General features: G+C 42.5%; 1 protein-coding gene across 1 annotated transcript; it reads right to left on the bottom strand.

Annotated features, from left to right (window-relative positions):
• Positions 1 to 3,828: 3,828 nt before the first annotated feature.
• Positions 3,829 to 14,577, bottom strand: LOC113162438 (epsin-3-like). The gene is given in 13 exon segments (XM_026360571.1): positions 3,829 to 5,397; positions 5,489 to 5,614; positions 5,617 to 5,781; positions 5,971 to 6,066; positions 6,147 to 6,317; positions 6,426 to 6,549; positions 8,340 to 8,426; positions 9,157 to 9,275; positions 9,620 to 9,917; positions 10,249 to 10,332; positions 10,549 to 10,707; positions 10,979 to 11,192; positions 14,353 to 14,577. Coding segments are annotated over 12 exon segments (1,797 nt in total). The 5' UTR covers positions 11,048 to 11,192; positions 14,353 to 14,577; the 3' UTR covers positions 3,829 to 5,098.
• Positions 14,578 to 14,642: the final 65 nt, after the last annotated feature.

Here is a 14,642-nt window from a genome sequence, read left to right as displayed (position 1 = left end):
ATTCTATCAACATGCACATTGTATGTATGTGTATCAGTTTCAATTTAAGTGAAGATGTATCTGACACCTAATCTGGCAAATGGTATCCTACTTTATGTATTTTGGTCAGTAGCAAATAGTAGATGGAGCTTAACAATATTGAAACAAAGTGTTTCACTCTCGTTTATATGGGACCAAAGGGTTAGAGGTCAAGATGCACCAAAACCAAAACACTTGTGAATGATAACCACAGAATGGAGTCACATTTGATGCTCTTATTGATTCTCACCGGGAAGCTGCAGGGCATTCTCCCTGATCACGTTCTGTCTGTTGCTTATTATTGTTTTTTTCTTACTCTGCTGTCCACTGGTTAAGGGAGACAGCTGTCCACGCTAACCTTGTTGGCTTCCTCTCGATAACTCTGTAAAGTCTTGACCTTACTGTGTGAGGTGCCTTGAGATGATTCTGTTGGGGTTTGGCACTAAATAAATATTAATAAATAAAAAAATAATAAAATTCACCTTATTTGACACAATACCTAAGTGAAAATATAACGTAAAACAAAACAACAACATGAACCCAACGACTGGAGAAATGCCCTAATGACACCTAGAAGGCGAGCCACTACTGTATGGGCACTAGATACCAAATGCTGCGAGTAAAGGGCTGCAGCCTACTAGACAAAAGAGGAATGGCCACATAGGAGAACAAAAAACATTCATTTCAGCACCATAGGTTGAGAAAATTACCACACCTAAAGCACAAACGCTGCAAAACATAAACACCAAATCAGAAAATAAAGAGGGCCGAGTGTGGCAAATCAGGCAGGTGTGCAAGGGTTTACCTACAGGTTCACAAGAATAAAAAAAAAGGTATTAAAAGGACAGATGGTGAGTTTGTTGTGTGGCAATTAAAAAGAAAAAAAACAAAACAATGTATGCTTTAAAAGCTGGTTTAACTGGGGTTTACAGTGTCAAAGTGAATAAAACAATTACTTTTTAAAGACAGTTCATAAGTGCTCAAACTGTTGACCTGTTACAGTGTAGTTTTCCTGTAGTGTTGAATAGGAACCAGATCGTATTTATGTTAATGTTGGCAGCAGCAGTATGGAAGGGTTGTGTTCGCGAAGAGACAGAAAAACAGGATGGGTGGAAATATTTTTTTTGACTGGCATATTCTGAGGTTATAGGATCACGAGATAGAGAGAAAATTATAGTGTGTGTGGGTCTGTTTTCAATGTTTGTTACGATTTCGCTACTGTACCATCAGCAGGTGTTGTGTGATTTGTTTTTTCAGATAAAAATAAAGAAGAAATTAATGAGCATCACCGCACTTATCTGAACACACACACACACACACACACACACACACACACACACACACACACACACACACACATACTGAGTGTGTCTGAGTTAGTTTCTCCTGCAGACTAATTATTCCCACATTGCAGCAGTATCTTGATCAGACTTAGCTTAATTTATCACTCTGAATGCTTCTTTAAATTGAACAACATCTGCAGGCCAGGAACAACAGCTCCAGGGAGGGTTCCTGGTGGGATGGTAGGTGGGAGTTGCACAGACTGGGGTAAGATCTAGACTCATTCTCTTTCACTTGAGTGCACGATGAGTAGAAATCTAGCCTGATTGCACTGTTGTAAGAGCGCACCTGCTAATTTTCGTTAGGACTGTGCTTGTGCACTCTCCTGGAACGCATCCAGTTTTCCTGGTTGGAGCGTTGCAGTGGGCCTGTGAAGCAAAGCAGATATAAATTTTTGACTAATAGAGATGAATAGCTGCAGTCAGCCATGCATGAATTATTAAAGACAATTATATTCAAATGTTTCAGTCTAAGGGGTTCAGATGGAGGTCATCAATCCCTCTAAGTCTGATCAAACTATTTTCCCATCTCCATGTACTCTACTATAGGTCCATATTATATATTTTGGCAATACAGAATACTCTCCAGCTAGTCTCACGAATGTTCTGACAATCATTCACTGCCACTCATTTAATTGCTTTCCTCCACCAAATTAACACCACATGGTGATGTTGCACTTAGGTTCACACACTAGTTCTGTTTGTGTGTGTGTGTGTGTGTGTGTGTGTGTGTGTGTGTGTGTGTGTGTGTGTGTGTGTGTGTGTGTGTGTGTGTGTGTGTGTGAAGCCTGAAACTGCAGCTGTCTAGGGATGTGATCAGACTGCACTAAACTTTGTGTGGACAGAAATTCCATGCATTAAAAGAGACGGGAAATGTGTGTGTATATGGACATGATTGGATTTCCTTGATCCATTTAGTTACCCTTTGGGAATTGTGTGAGTTGTGATTTTTCTAAAGTGCTTGTGGTGGTTTTAGTTCATCTTCTACAGCGAAACATGGAAAAAGTGATACCTGCTGTTTAAATTCTTTATTGCCAATGGCTAAATTCTCCATTTTGATAATCGAGCCCCACAATCAGATGAACATTAACTTTCATGTTCTGTAGACCATCGAACACATCCGCACTTCCTGGAGGAGGAGCTCCGCACAGTCAGGCCAAAAAATAAATCTCACTGACATAATAACTCAGAAAAAGAAGATGTTATGTCTTTAAAGGTGTGAGATCATGTGGTTCTTCTTCTTTCCAATGCGTCTGCAACTGATATTCTGTACATATTTATATAGTATTTTTTCTAGCCTGCTAAGAAGACAGTAGACCTCACCGGTTTTCTCTGTTCATATAATATTTCCCGATTATAACTGTGTATATAACTGTAATCGGCCGCTGCTATATTAAATCCTGTATACACAAAACTGCCCTGTGCAAAAACCATCTATACTACCACCTAGTGGTCACCATCACATGAAAGCTGTGAACCAGATAGTATTTCTGAACGATGTTAGACATACTGCATCCTATCTAAACTGCTTTATAAATATAAACATTGTACAGCTGTCACTTCCAGCAAGTGTATGAAGCTAACTATCTGCAATCTGGGCCCCAATCTGCAGTAATAAGGTGAGACAGCTCAGACAGTGTGTTCAGGGCTGTTTAATGAACACTATCAATATTACAGTTTTTTGTCAGGCACTGTGTTTAGTTTTTGATTTCAACCCCAATAACACTAGTCAGTTCACTGGAACACATTACAGTATGTCAGATGTAATTTTGCTTACTGGTCAGAGCGTGTATAAAAAAGAAATACAGCCCAAATGAGGAGTTTACAGTGTGCAGCCGTGGTAGCCACTCTGTGCGAGAGTGCAGCAGGCACAGCGGGGCTTTGAGAGAAATGCTAACATCAGCATGCTGACATGCTCACAGTGACAAGGCTTCAGCGTTAAATTGCAGTGATGGCTGAATGGGGCCTTGTATTTCATTTTGTTGACGTGTCTGTAGCTCTTGTGGGAGATATATTGGGGCAAAAAAAATGACAACTCTGACTGGGAACATGAACATGCAATGTTAAATAATGATCACTTATTAAAATGTTATTCCATAAACTAAATGATCTGGTGAATATATAAACAATTAAATCCATGAATATAACTGTAAGTTCTATGTGACACTTGAACGAATGGACAAATGAAGGGATGACTCATGGGTAGTAAATTACAATGCAAACACAATGTCTTTATTGGTATATTATTCCATAATACTTTATCGGTATCAATCTGTTAAATACATATGTACTAAGCCTGTGTGTATCTAGAGGCAGGCATTTCACATTCAAATCCAGTTTCAGTGCAGTGATGAACACACGTCTCTGATTTTCTTGTTCTTTACACAGAGGTGAACGAGGAGCAGAGCAGATCAGCTACTGCCCAGTACACGAGTGTCATGTGTAAACATTTCACAGTATTTCTATTCATCTCCCTGCTCCTATAAATACTCTCGTCATCCCTCGGTCGGATGCTCAGTTCTGAAATAAAGTCACTGTTCTCCCTGTTTTTGTGTTTTGTTTTTTATTAAAGTAAATGCATTTCCATTCACTACAGGTTAAATCTCAGTGGAGGAGGAACGGAGCGCCCCCCCCTCGAGGTCCTACCTAATGGCGCCAATGTGAACCAGCTCAGAATGCATTGTCAGAGACAGGCAGGCGGTCCGATAGGGTACAATTCTAATGCATTTGATCAAATATCAATCAAATAAGTTGCTGATGTTTTGTATACACTGTGCACTTAAGGTTACCTGAAGGTGAGCCTGTTGTTGCACTGCTGCATGTTCAACAGGGCACAGAACACGGTGTAAATCTGAAGGTAGACTGAGGCTGTGCACTTGTTCTTCGCAATTAATTCAAAATAACACACGTTCTAACTTTAACCTGTTGGATGACAGATAAATATTTCAACAACTGTTCCCTCTTCCTCTGCACAAATATTACATTTAGCTTCACTGAGTTTGGAATGTTTAAGCTGTTTGTTTACAACAGCATCACTCATCCAAACTGTCACAGGTCCAAAATAAATCATCCCTACAATAAACATACTTTTGGGATGTTTTCAGTGATTCAATTGTGCCAAGAAAGCTCAAAATGCTATTTGACTCATCAGAAAAAGATCATTTATTTGAAGGACTCCACTCAGGTGCTCGGCAGAATAAAACAGTTTGGAGCATTGGGGGGTGGGAAGCATTCATGCTTTTGTCGGTGAAGCAGCAGCGGTAAGGATCCTGGTGAAACTTGGTTGAAAATCAAAGTTTGTGGCTTTATCCCAATCCTCTAAAGGAACAGCTCTGTCTCTGTGGTCAAAGGGTGCTCAGAGTTGTCACTGCTGACTGGGAAAAGGCATCGAAGGGATTGTTGAAGTACACCCTGTTATTCTGGCGGTGTGTGCATGTCTGTGTCTGTGCACCCTGAAGTGTTCCTGAATGCATGTTGGAGTGTGTGTTTGTCCGTGAGTTAGCACTTCTTCAAGAGTTCAGGTAATATAGCAGCTGAATGTGTCAGACAGACACAAATACATCCAGTCCAAGTTTTATCCGCCTGTGTGTTTGTGTGTTTGTGTGTGTGTACAATGACATCAGACCAGGATCCAGTTCAGGCTCATTTAAATTAGTCTCATTGTAGTGGGCATAGATTAATCCAAAAGAGTCAATTCTGTCCTTTCCCTGTACAGACAGGGACTGAAGGATGCATGAGTCTCAGAGGAATGGGTTGTGGCTGTGTGTGTGTGTCTGCGACTGAGTATGGGGTGCTGGCCTTGGACAAAAGGGAAGCAGGGGTTGTGGTAGGTTGGAGGGAAGGTCTAGGAGTCCAGCAGGAGGTTGTGTGAGAGAGGAAGGGAGGGTGGGTGGCTGGTGATGCAGTGGGAGAGGCAGGGACGGGCTGTAGGACAGCATGTTGGGGGGAAGCGGGGATGTAGAGGACGGTCGCATTTGGTTGAGGGTCAGACGAGGCTGGTCGCAGTGGAAGGGGTTGGTGGGAGATGGAGCACTCAAACCTGAGGGGAAGAACATCATTATCATCATTAGTTGGTTGGGAAACACCACAGTAAGTAAATACAGCATCTGTGCTCCTGACTAGCTTCTTACCTGAGAGGAAGGGGTTATTGTGTGTCTTGCTAGGCGGGTTGGGGGGAATCAGAGCGTCTAAATTCACTAGCGAGGCTCCTGTAGGTCCCAGAAAGGCCTCTGGCGTCCGACATACACGTGTAGGTGGGCGCTGAGTGGAGGTGCGAGCCGGGACAGGTCAAACATCTCTGGGCTAGCAGACTCTCGTCCATTTACCTGGGGTTTCACTTGAGGGTCTGTCCTGTAGAAATCTGCCTTAGAATCTGTTCCAGCAAATGGACCAGAGTCTGTCGTTACCCCAAACAGCTCTGCATCTGAACCAGGAAAGAACAACAGTAAAGAAAGAAACAAATAAATAGAAAAACGCTGTTGATGAGTGCAGAGTAAGAAGAAGAGACTGTCTTGACTGTAGTTTATGTAGTGATCTTGTCTCTGTTCTTCCTGCTCTCAACAGGATGCTAGAAGTGGATTTCCTCACTTTCAAAGCACGAGAAATACACTACCTGTGGGACTGGCAGGTTGAGGGGAAGACACCTGAGGAACTTCCTGTTTCGACTTCTCCATGTCCTGTGCCGTGAATGGATCTGTCCCATCACAACCTGCAAAGGAAAATGAGAACAGATAAGAACAATCACAGGGTGCAACACACATATCTTTAGACAAACACCGAACACAGTACCTCCGTCTGTTGGGCTGTCCCACACGTGATTGACAGGACTAGAGGAGACAGGTGCTGCTTCCCAGGGATCTGTGCGTGACTTTGCACATGGAGCCCAAGGATTAGATGCGTTGGAGGAGGAGTGAGAGGCCATCCATGGGCTACCAATCACAGGAGTGCTGGAGTGGACTGCTGTAGCACAGACAAAAAACATGACAGCCACAAATCTGACAAGGCAGCAGCTCTGACATTATAATGACCTTTATGAGTATGGAGATGTTTGTATGGTTAGACACCTACCTACAGTGTCCCAGGGGTCAGAGGTGATGTCACAGGCAGGCTGAGCAGACTTCCAGGGGTCAGCAGGGGCAGGCGGGGGCTCAGGTGATGGGCCAAATATGTCTACTAGGTCTAACATGGCCGACTAGAGAGGGAGCAAAATGACATGTAATCAAATGTTCCAGCTCTGTGTGACTGTAACATGAGACACAGCTGACGCATGTGAAAACGACACATAAATGACATCACTGTGCTATTTTAGCACAGTGATGTCATAACATAGCAGATATGATGGGAAAACTAATTTTAAGATATCCACAATTTAACTTTGCCTACCTGAAATGTACATTTATTTCAAAAAGGAAAACCTGAATTGAATATATGTTGAATTACTTTGCCCGTTCAAGTCAATGAAAAACGCTTGTACACAATGTCACTACAGATCTTTCATTAGAATTTGAACTATCTAAAATATAATTGCAGTCTTTTTTGGTTTTGTTTTATGCAGTGGTCAGGACACCAGAGCAGAGTCTACACATATGTTTGTCACAGGTTTTCTGCCAAATGACCTACCCGGGACTGGCACAGAGTGTGCACTGGCTTCAGCAACTTTAGTGGCTGCAAGTTTTGTGGACATTGCGCTGGGTTTCAGGGACACACAAGAACGAGCTGGGTCACAGACCGCCAACCCTAGAATCGATGGACAAACAGTCTACCACTGTACCACAGCCACCACATGCTTCTTCTTAAACTTACGGCTCATTACAGTAAATATCTTATTGGTTTCCTGAAAATAAAAGGTCCTTGTCACTGTCAAAGCTGAAATGTGATGGATATACCTGTACACTTTTATTTTAACTATTTTTTATCCCCTCTCTATTTACAAAACTCTACTTTTACAACAACAGGGACATTTTAAAGTTTCCTACTGAGTTATAAAATTATTCACTGGTCTTCACTGGTGTTATACTGTGTCTATTGTAGTCTGTCAGTGATAATATTACATAATGCCGTGAAAAATGCAATGAAAAGTTCCTGCAGTATTTCAGAAACAGTCTCATAGCTTCATAAATTTGTCAGGCTGCATCCGCATCCCACTGTTTAGATTTCCCTGCAGAGCACCAACTCACAGCAGAGCAGACAGAACTGCAGCCTGTTAGGAAAATTGCATTTATTGTTCAAACTAAAATAGCCCTGCACCATATGGGATCTGTGTAACAGCACTCTGGCATCCAAATTTGTGCAGATGTAATGTAGAGAACTATGAGCTAATATAACCGAAACCATTTGAAACAGCAGCAACTTGACAAACTGCTCAGTTTTATGCAGTATCTCTCTCAACCCTCTGAAGATGGTATCTGTATGAAAACATGTCTGAAATGGATCTTATTTTATTTATTCTTACTAAACCCAGTGTATTAATTTAATATCTGAGATGTCATTTTTGTAAATATGTCCAGTCCTACAGTCAGTCAGAGAATCATTTAGGAGCTCTGTTTCACTGTTTGTGGTTATTATCTGAAGTGATAAGGAAGGATACGGATGTAATCTGACCAGTAGGGGGTTGTACATAAAAGACAGCTGGTGACTCTGATCAGCTTGTTAACAAGTCAATGAATACGGCAGCGGGTGTGTTACAAGATAAGGAGTCTACATTCAGGTAAATGCCATGCTGAGCTCAAGGTTAGACAAGACAAAGTCATTCTTATTCAGCAGGTAACTCTTTCTCCTCATTGTGCTGATCTATGTCTTTTTGCCTTGTTTCCTCCCGTCCTATAGTCTATGCCTTAAAAACTCCACTTCATTCTCTAAACGCCTGCCAACGACCACCTACAAATACACCCGCCCACCTCTTAGTAGAAATACACACTGGCGTACCAAGCATGCACCCACACACATGCAGTACACTACACAAACACACATTTTAAAACTCACCTCTCGTGTCCCTGACTGGCTCTCTCTCCGGCTCTCATCCAGGGCCTTCTGTAACAGAGACTCGTCTCCTTGGTGACAGCACTGCTCCTGCAGGGGCGGCACAGTGACATCATCAACACACACACACACACACACACACACACACACACACACACGCACAGCATTAGAGAACCAACGTTTGGCTTACTCCAGTAAAACGAAGGCAGCACTGTTAGCTTTTTTTTTTTTATGCTGTTAAAATATTTTGTTGTCAAAGAGCCGAGGTTGGTTTGCAGCAAAGCGAGAGAGAGAGCAGAAAAAATGTTCAAATACCCTGAGCGGAAATTTAAATGTGAGAAAAGAGAGACATGAATATTAGTGGTCTGTTAAGTCAAAGTGGAAAAATGGAGGTCCTGGAAAGAAGAACAGAGTCAGAAGAAAAAAGAGTTTGAAAGAAAGTGTTTAGTTTTTCTCAGTGAAGCATTTTCTTTAGAGCCAGGGGTCAAATACACAAAACACACACAGCTACGTCGTTAAGAGATGATGATAAAGAGTTGGAGAGTGTCTTTCAGTGTGTATACCTGCTCATGCTCCTTTTGACTAAGCCTTAAAGCAATCTGTAGTTGTGTCTTCATCCATCACTATGGTAACAGAGGAAGGAAAGACTAGCTGGATGAATGTGGGCAAACGTTCAGAATGTTTTCAACAAAATCTCCATCACTGGAATCATCAACAGACAACGAGACATGTGTGGCTCGATTACAGAGAAGTGCGTGTGATGTAGGGAGGGGAGGGGATGGTGGAGACACATTACCATGATATGCGTGTGTTGTTTTACCTTCTGACTCTCCTCTCTGCTCATCGCTAAGGCCAGCTGGAGCTGCAGCTCCTCCTCGCCACTGGTCTGAGGTCGAGCCTGCTCTAGGTCGGAGGTGGCGCGAGGAGACGAGGACGAGGCTGCGGAGGGAACAAGTGAGGGAGTTTTAGGAAGGGAGGAATAAAGAGTGTGTGAGGACAAGCTGGCAGATTGTTGTGGACCACAGGTCTGTGGCTGATTTAAATATTGTCAGGCCTCTGCTGCAGTATTGATAATGTGTCTTGTGGATTGTCCGAAGTGCTGGGCCACAGCACAAAATGCATCTCATTAGGAATGTGGCAATAGGTCGGAAAACAAGAGCGGATTTTTACCTCTTTATCCTTTTAGTCACAAACTGTGGCCACATAAATGGGCTCTTAAGTTGAAAGTGTGTTAAAGAAGCTGCTCCAGATGAGTTCAGACTTTAAAAACCCACAAAACTCACAGTTAAAGGAGCACGGAGAGCCTCTGGAGCGGCTGAACTCCTCCCCGTACAGCACAGCCATGCTGGGCTGACTTGTTCGCCTGCCTGGGTGGTAGGATGGGGGTATACCTCCATATACACCCCCACCCCCGCCGCTGCCTCCCCCAGCCATTCGCTCCTTGGTCTTCAGGGCTTGACTCCTCTCCTGGCGCAGTCGCTCCTCGTCCCGGAGGAGACACACCAACTGGCGAGCTTTTTCTCTCACGTTGGCCCCTTGGTCTCTGCCGTCACGGTCTATATACTGGAAGTCACGCAGTGTCTGAATCACACATAGACAAACGACAGTGTCGTGGTCAGATCAATAATATTAGTGTTATTATCATTTGATTTGACTATGCAATGTTAACCTCACTAAACAAAACAGGTACAACACATCCACATTTTTACTATTTGATTGTTGCACTGGTGATTTTTTTAACTGTAGTGTAACATTCAGTGAATTCACTGGACCCAGAGGAAGAATAGTAGTTGCCAAGGTAACGACAAATGGTGATTCAAATAGGCAATAAAGAATCAACCATATTTGTTCCTGAGGTGTATGAATTGCTGAGGTTCTCGTCTAGTAGGTTCTGGTTTTTACAGCGCAGTACCTGAATGGTGAAAGCGTTCTCACGACACTGTTGGGCGACTCTCTCTGATCCTGTCTTCAGCAGATAATCCAGCAGAGTCAGAGCCTGGGGGTAAATGTTTGTTAATATACTCATACTGCACAGTGTTGTTACAGCTCAACTTCACACGCTCTACATAATGTAACTGATGTGTTTATTTTGAGTTTGAGCAACAGGAAAAATACAGTTGAAAAGGAATTACTGAGGCAAATGTGGCAGCAGTCACAGGGGAGCTGAAGTTAACGCTATGAAATCTCACACTTGTGTCGTTCATGAGGTCACCTTGTAGACATGTCTCCAGTTCTTGCCACTGTCATTGAGGCGCTTCCACACCATACCCATGACCTCAGCAAACGCCACCACATTGAAAGTCAAATCGGCGATCTCCGACATGAGAGACGAGGACGGGCCCCACGGATCGTTCGAGGTAGCCTCGCGAACCTACATAACACCAGCAGAGGAAGAGTGAGGCTCTTTTCATTTTACATTTCATGCACATCATGTTCACTGACATAGAGCATGATATAAAAAAAGACTGTTACAAGTGTCAAACACATTTATCTATACAAAAGAATTCCAAGTCAATAAAGTTTTGCTCTGACAGGTATTGATCTGCTATGACTTCCAATTCTGTTTACACATCCACAGGCTTTAGTAGAAAAGCTACTGTACGTCAGTGACACTTGAAGAAAATACAATTCAATCACAATACCTTGATCTCTGCTTCTGAATAGTTGTGCACAATATTCTTCACCTGCCGGCGCAGGGCTGAGGTTGTCATGGTGACAGATGATGGAAGATAGAAAGTAGAAAACAAACACTCAACAGGTGAAGAAAGGAGGTGAATGGAGAGTGAAGGAGGAGAGGGGGGGAGGTAGTTATGGCGATGAGGGCTCCTCTTCTCTGTCAGGAGTTATAGGACACCCCTGTATGAAAGAGATAAGATAAAATATACTGTTATAAATGAGGTTGATCTGATTAGCTGTAAACACACAACTGAATCGGGAGCTTCAAAAGTCTAAATCTAAGTAACGCAGTAAAGTTTTTCACCTTCATACAACAATGCAATCGGTATCTGCTGAGCCATGTAATTCAAAACTGCAGATGTAGACCACATGCTGGTTTAGAGGAAAGGTCAGAGCATTATCAAAATGTGAAGGGCTCATCCTCTGGAGACCAAGAGTATCTCCAGAAAATGTCATGCTACTTCATCATTTTTGAGGTAGTTTAGTCTTAGTCAAGGTGGTGAACCAAGTGCCACCCACTGAAGCACTCTGATAGCATGGCTAAAAAGAACAAGGTGAAGTCTGCTCTCATTCATTTAATTATTTTGTTTATGTTCACGTGAATACACCAGGTGACATAAACAATGACTGAATGAGTAGCTCCCAATTGGTGCCCCATCAGATAGAAGTAGGTCACAGAAATGCTCAGATGTCTGATGAAGCTTCTTGGTAGCTTATTTAATTCAGGCCAACACACACACACACACACACACACACACACACACACACACACACACACACACACACACACACACGCAGCTGCCTGTGTGCCTACAGACACACAACCCATTTTTCTCTTCTAAATTCATATTTCTGGGAGGACCCAAGGGAATGGATCATTAAAGGTTTCTGTGTTACTTCTCGCCCTGCCTGCGACTTTAAACGTCACAGACACACAGCGACTGAAAGCTGAACTGGGGTGAACTTACTAAACTTAACCTCTTTTCATCAGTCGACCTCTAACTACAAGCTCTATTCATTTCTCTAATCGCTTTTCCGTACAAGGGTCGGGGGTTGCTTGGAACCAATGGCAGCTATCTTCTTTAATGTCTTTTCTTTCTGTCTTTTAAGGTAAATATTGTATGACAAGGTAAACTGTGTGTGTTTTGATTTCTGTTCATTTTCTGGACAAGCTGAATGTAATAAAAAAATGCACAGTATTGTTACTTAAGACTAAGAGCACGAATGTCAGGGAATACCACTCTATTGTGTTAACTAACTGGAAAAGAAAATAAACGAGTTCTGCAAAAATGCATCATATGATTAATGCATTTCTTTAAATTCAGAAAAATAAATTATTTTATCCAAAGCAAAGTTGCACAAGGTGGGTACTGACTGCTTTACCTCCTGAGCTACAGTCATAAATGACTTTTTCATGCGAAACTACACAGAAAGTGCGTAACACTAAATAATGTCATTTTTAGAGGCTCACCAATAAATTGTCTAAAACTACAATATATATATATAAGCTAATTTTACTTTATCACATATTGTATACGTGTATAGCATATGTCAGTTGTCACTTAAGTACAAATGTTGCTCAGAATTTATTAAACATACGTACAGGTGTCTTATCATAAATGTCTGTTTCTTTTTTAGACAGGTGGTAATATAAGATATTTTATACTCTTAACCATCAGTGTTGACCTTTCAGAATCCAGCTTTGGGTTAGTTAGATTGAACTATGTACAACAGACAAAGCATAGAAATCTCAGTGAGTTTATTCCTGTAACTAATCTCATTTGTAGCATAAAGCAATTTGATGATTAATGCAACAACATGCAGTCATGATTATGGTAACAATTTAGATCACAACTTACAACATGATTAGTGATTTTTTTAAAAACCTTTGCTCATTGTTTTCTAGTTTCTATTGTGACAGTTCACTGCTGCTCCACAACACTTCAAAGAGGATGCTACGCTGACACAAAGTCACGGCGTGCCCCGTCCTGTCGGAAAGCAAACATCAGCAGAAGCAGAGGGGACCTGAGAGGACACAGACAGAAAACCCAGAGAGAAAGGTGAGTCTCAAAGAGTGTGCATGAGCAAGAGAGAGAGAGAGAAACACTTCTATAAGGGCATACGGAAGAAAAGGAAGCTCAGCAACTTCAACCTGTATCACCTTTCTGCACAATCATCTTCATAGACATAAACACACACACACAACAGTTATTAAAGGCTGGCACTGCCTATTGTATGAGGTGTCAGGCCTATTGCTCTTCATATGCTTTTATCTGACCCTCACGCCACAACAGATAATTCACACTGTGTGAGTAATATGATCTCTCAGTGTGAATGAGAGAAAAACCTGTCACACAATAAGGGACAGAAATCCAGAGAAAGAGGGTTTTAAAGGTCTATTTATGAGTAGATATACAATCCTAAAATCAACCTTAAAGGAATTTCCCTATTTCTGCATTTCTGTGGGACCTGGAACAAACACGTGCTGCTGGTCCCCAGGTCACTACTGGACCTGCACGTCATCTGCAGAAATACCACTAAATTATATTTTAATTGTTTTATGGTGGCTCAGAGTGGTTTAGATATAAATAATGCTGTGCAATGAACAATCTGTGAATCCAGAAACACCTACACATGCTCTTTAACAAGTACAAACAGTCCTCCCAGTATATATTTTCTGATTGACTACTACAAGTTCTACATTCAAATGACTGATGTGTGCACATTTGGTAAACTAGTAGTGTAACATTACACCTGATCAGTGATATGTAATAAATGTTCATACAGATGGACCAACTCCAACTACTTGTTGAAGCAATCCACACAAAGTGGTGATGATCTGACACAAATCATTTAAATGCCGCAACACAAACACTCAGATGCTACACCGTTATTACACTGAATACCTAAGACTAAAATAATTTGACTTTAGTGCCATGGTCCAGTCTGATGCGTCAAATTGTTCCATGAATTTCCGTGAGCTCGTCGTCCACGTTTTTAGGTGCGCATGCGTGTCGTGACGGCAGGTGAAGGAGGGCGCCCATGGTAAGTCTGAATAATGCATTTACACAGCACAGCACCCCACAGATTCCCTCTCTCTCTCTCACACACACACACACACACCACACAAACACACACACACACTCCCCCTCTCATGGTGGATCCTCTGTGCGTGTCACCATGTGTAGGCCAACTACTGCTGGAGTTGTCCGCTGTGTGTAGGTTGGCAACACATCTCCATATGCTCCGCTGTCGCTCGGAGCTACATTTCTCCACTTAGCAGGAGAATTGGGAGGCAAAGGAACTCCATCTCTGTTGATTTGAACCGTTTGCCACTTACCTTCACCCATTGCTCATCTCTCTCCTGGTGCACCGAGCATCCTCGCCTCTGTGCCGTCCTCCTCTACGTCGATAATTTCCCTCCGCTGGGATCAGCTAAGCAGGGCAGCCACAATTATCCGCCCCTCACATAAATCTGACAAACGCGAGAGAGGAGCTGGAGAGGGAGCGTTTTAAGGAACCCTTTAATGGGAATGTCAGCACCTAAATCCCGGCCTACCCTGGATGCTGTGAGCCAAGCAGTGAGTGGTGAAATCCGCATAGGACGAGGATGAAGCACACGCTTCGCTC

Source organism: Anabas testudineus, chromosome 1, assembly GCF_900324465.2.
Source record: "Anabas testudineus chromosome 1, fAnaTes1.2, whole genome shotgun sequence".
Classification (NCBI taxonomy): Eukaryota; Metazoa; Chordata; class Actinopteri; order Anabantiformes; family Anabantidae; genus Anabas; species Anabas testudineus.
Note: the sequence above shows the minus strand (reverse complement) of the source record. Positions and strands in the feature narration are given on the sequence as shown.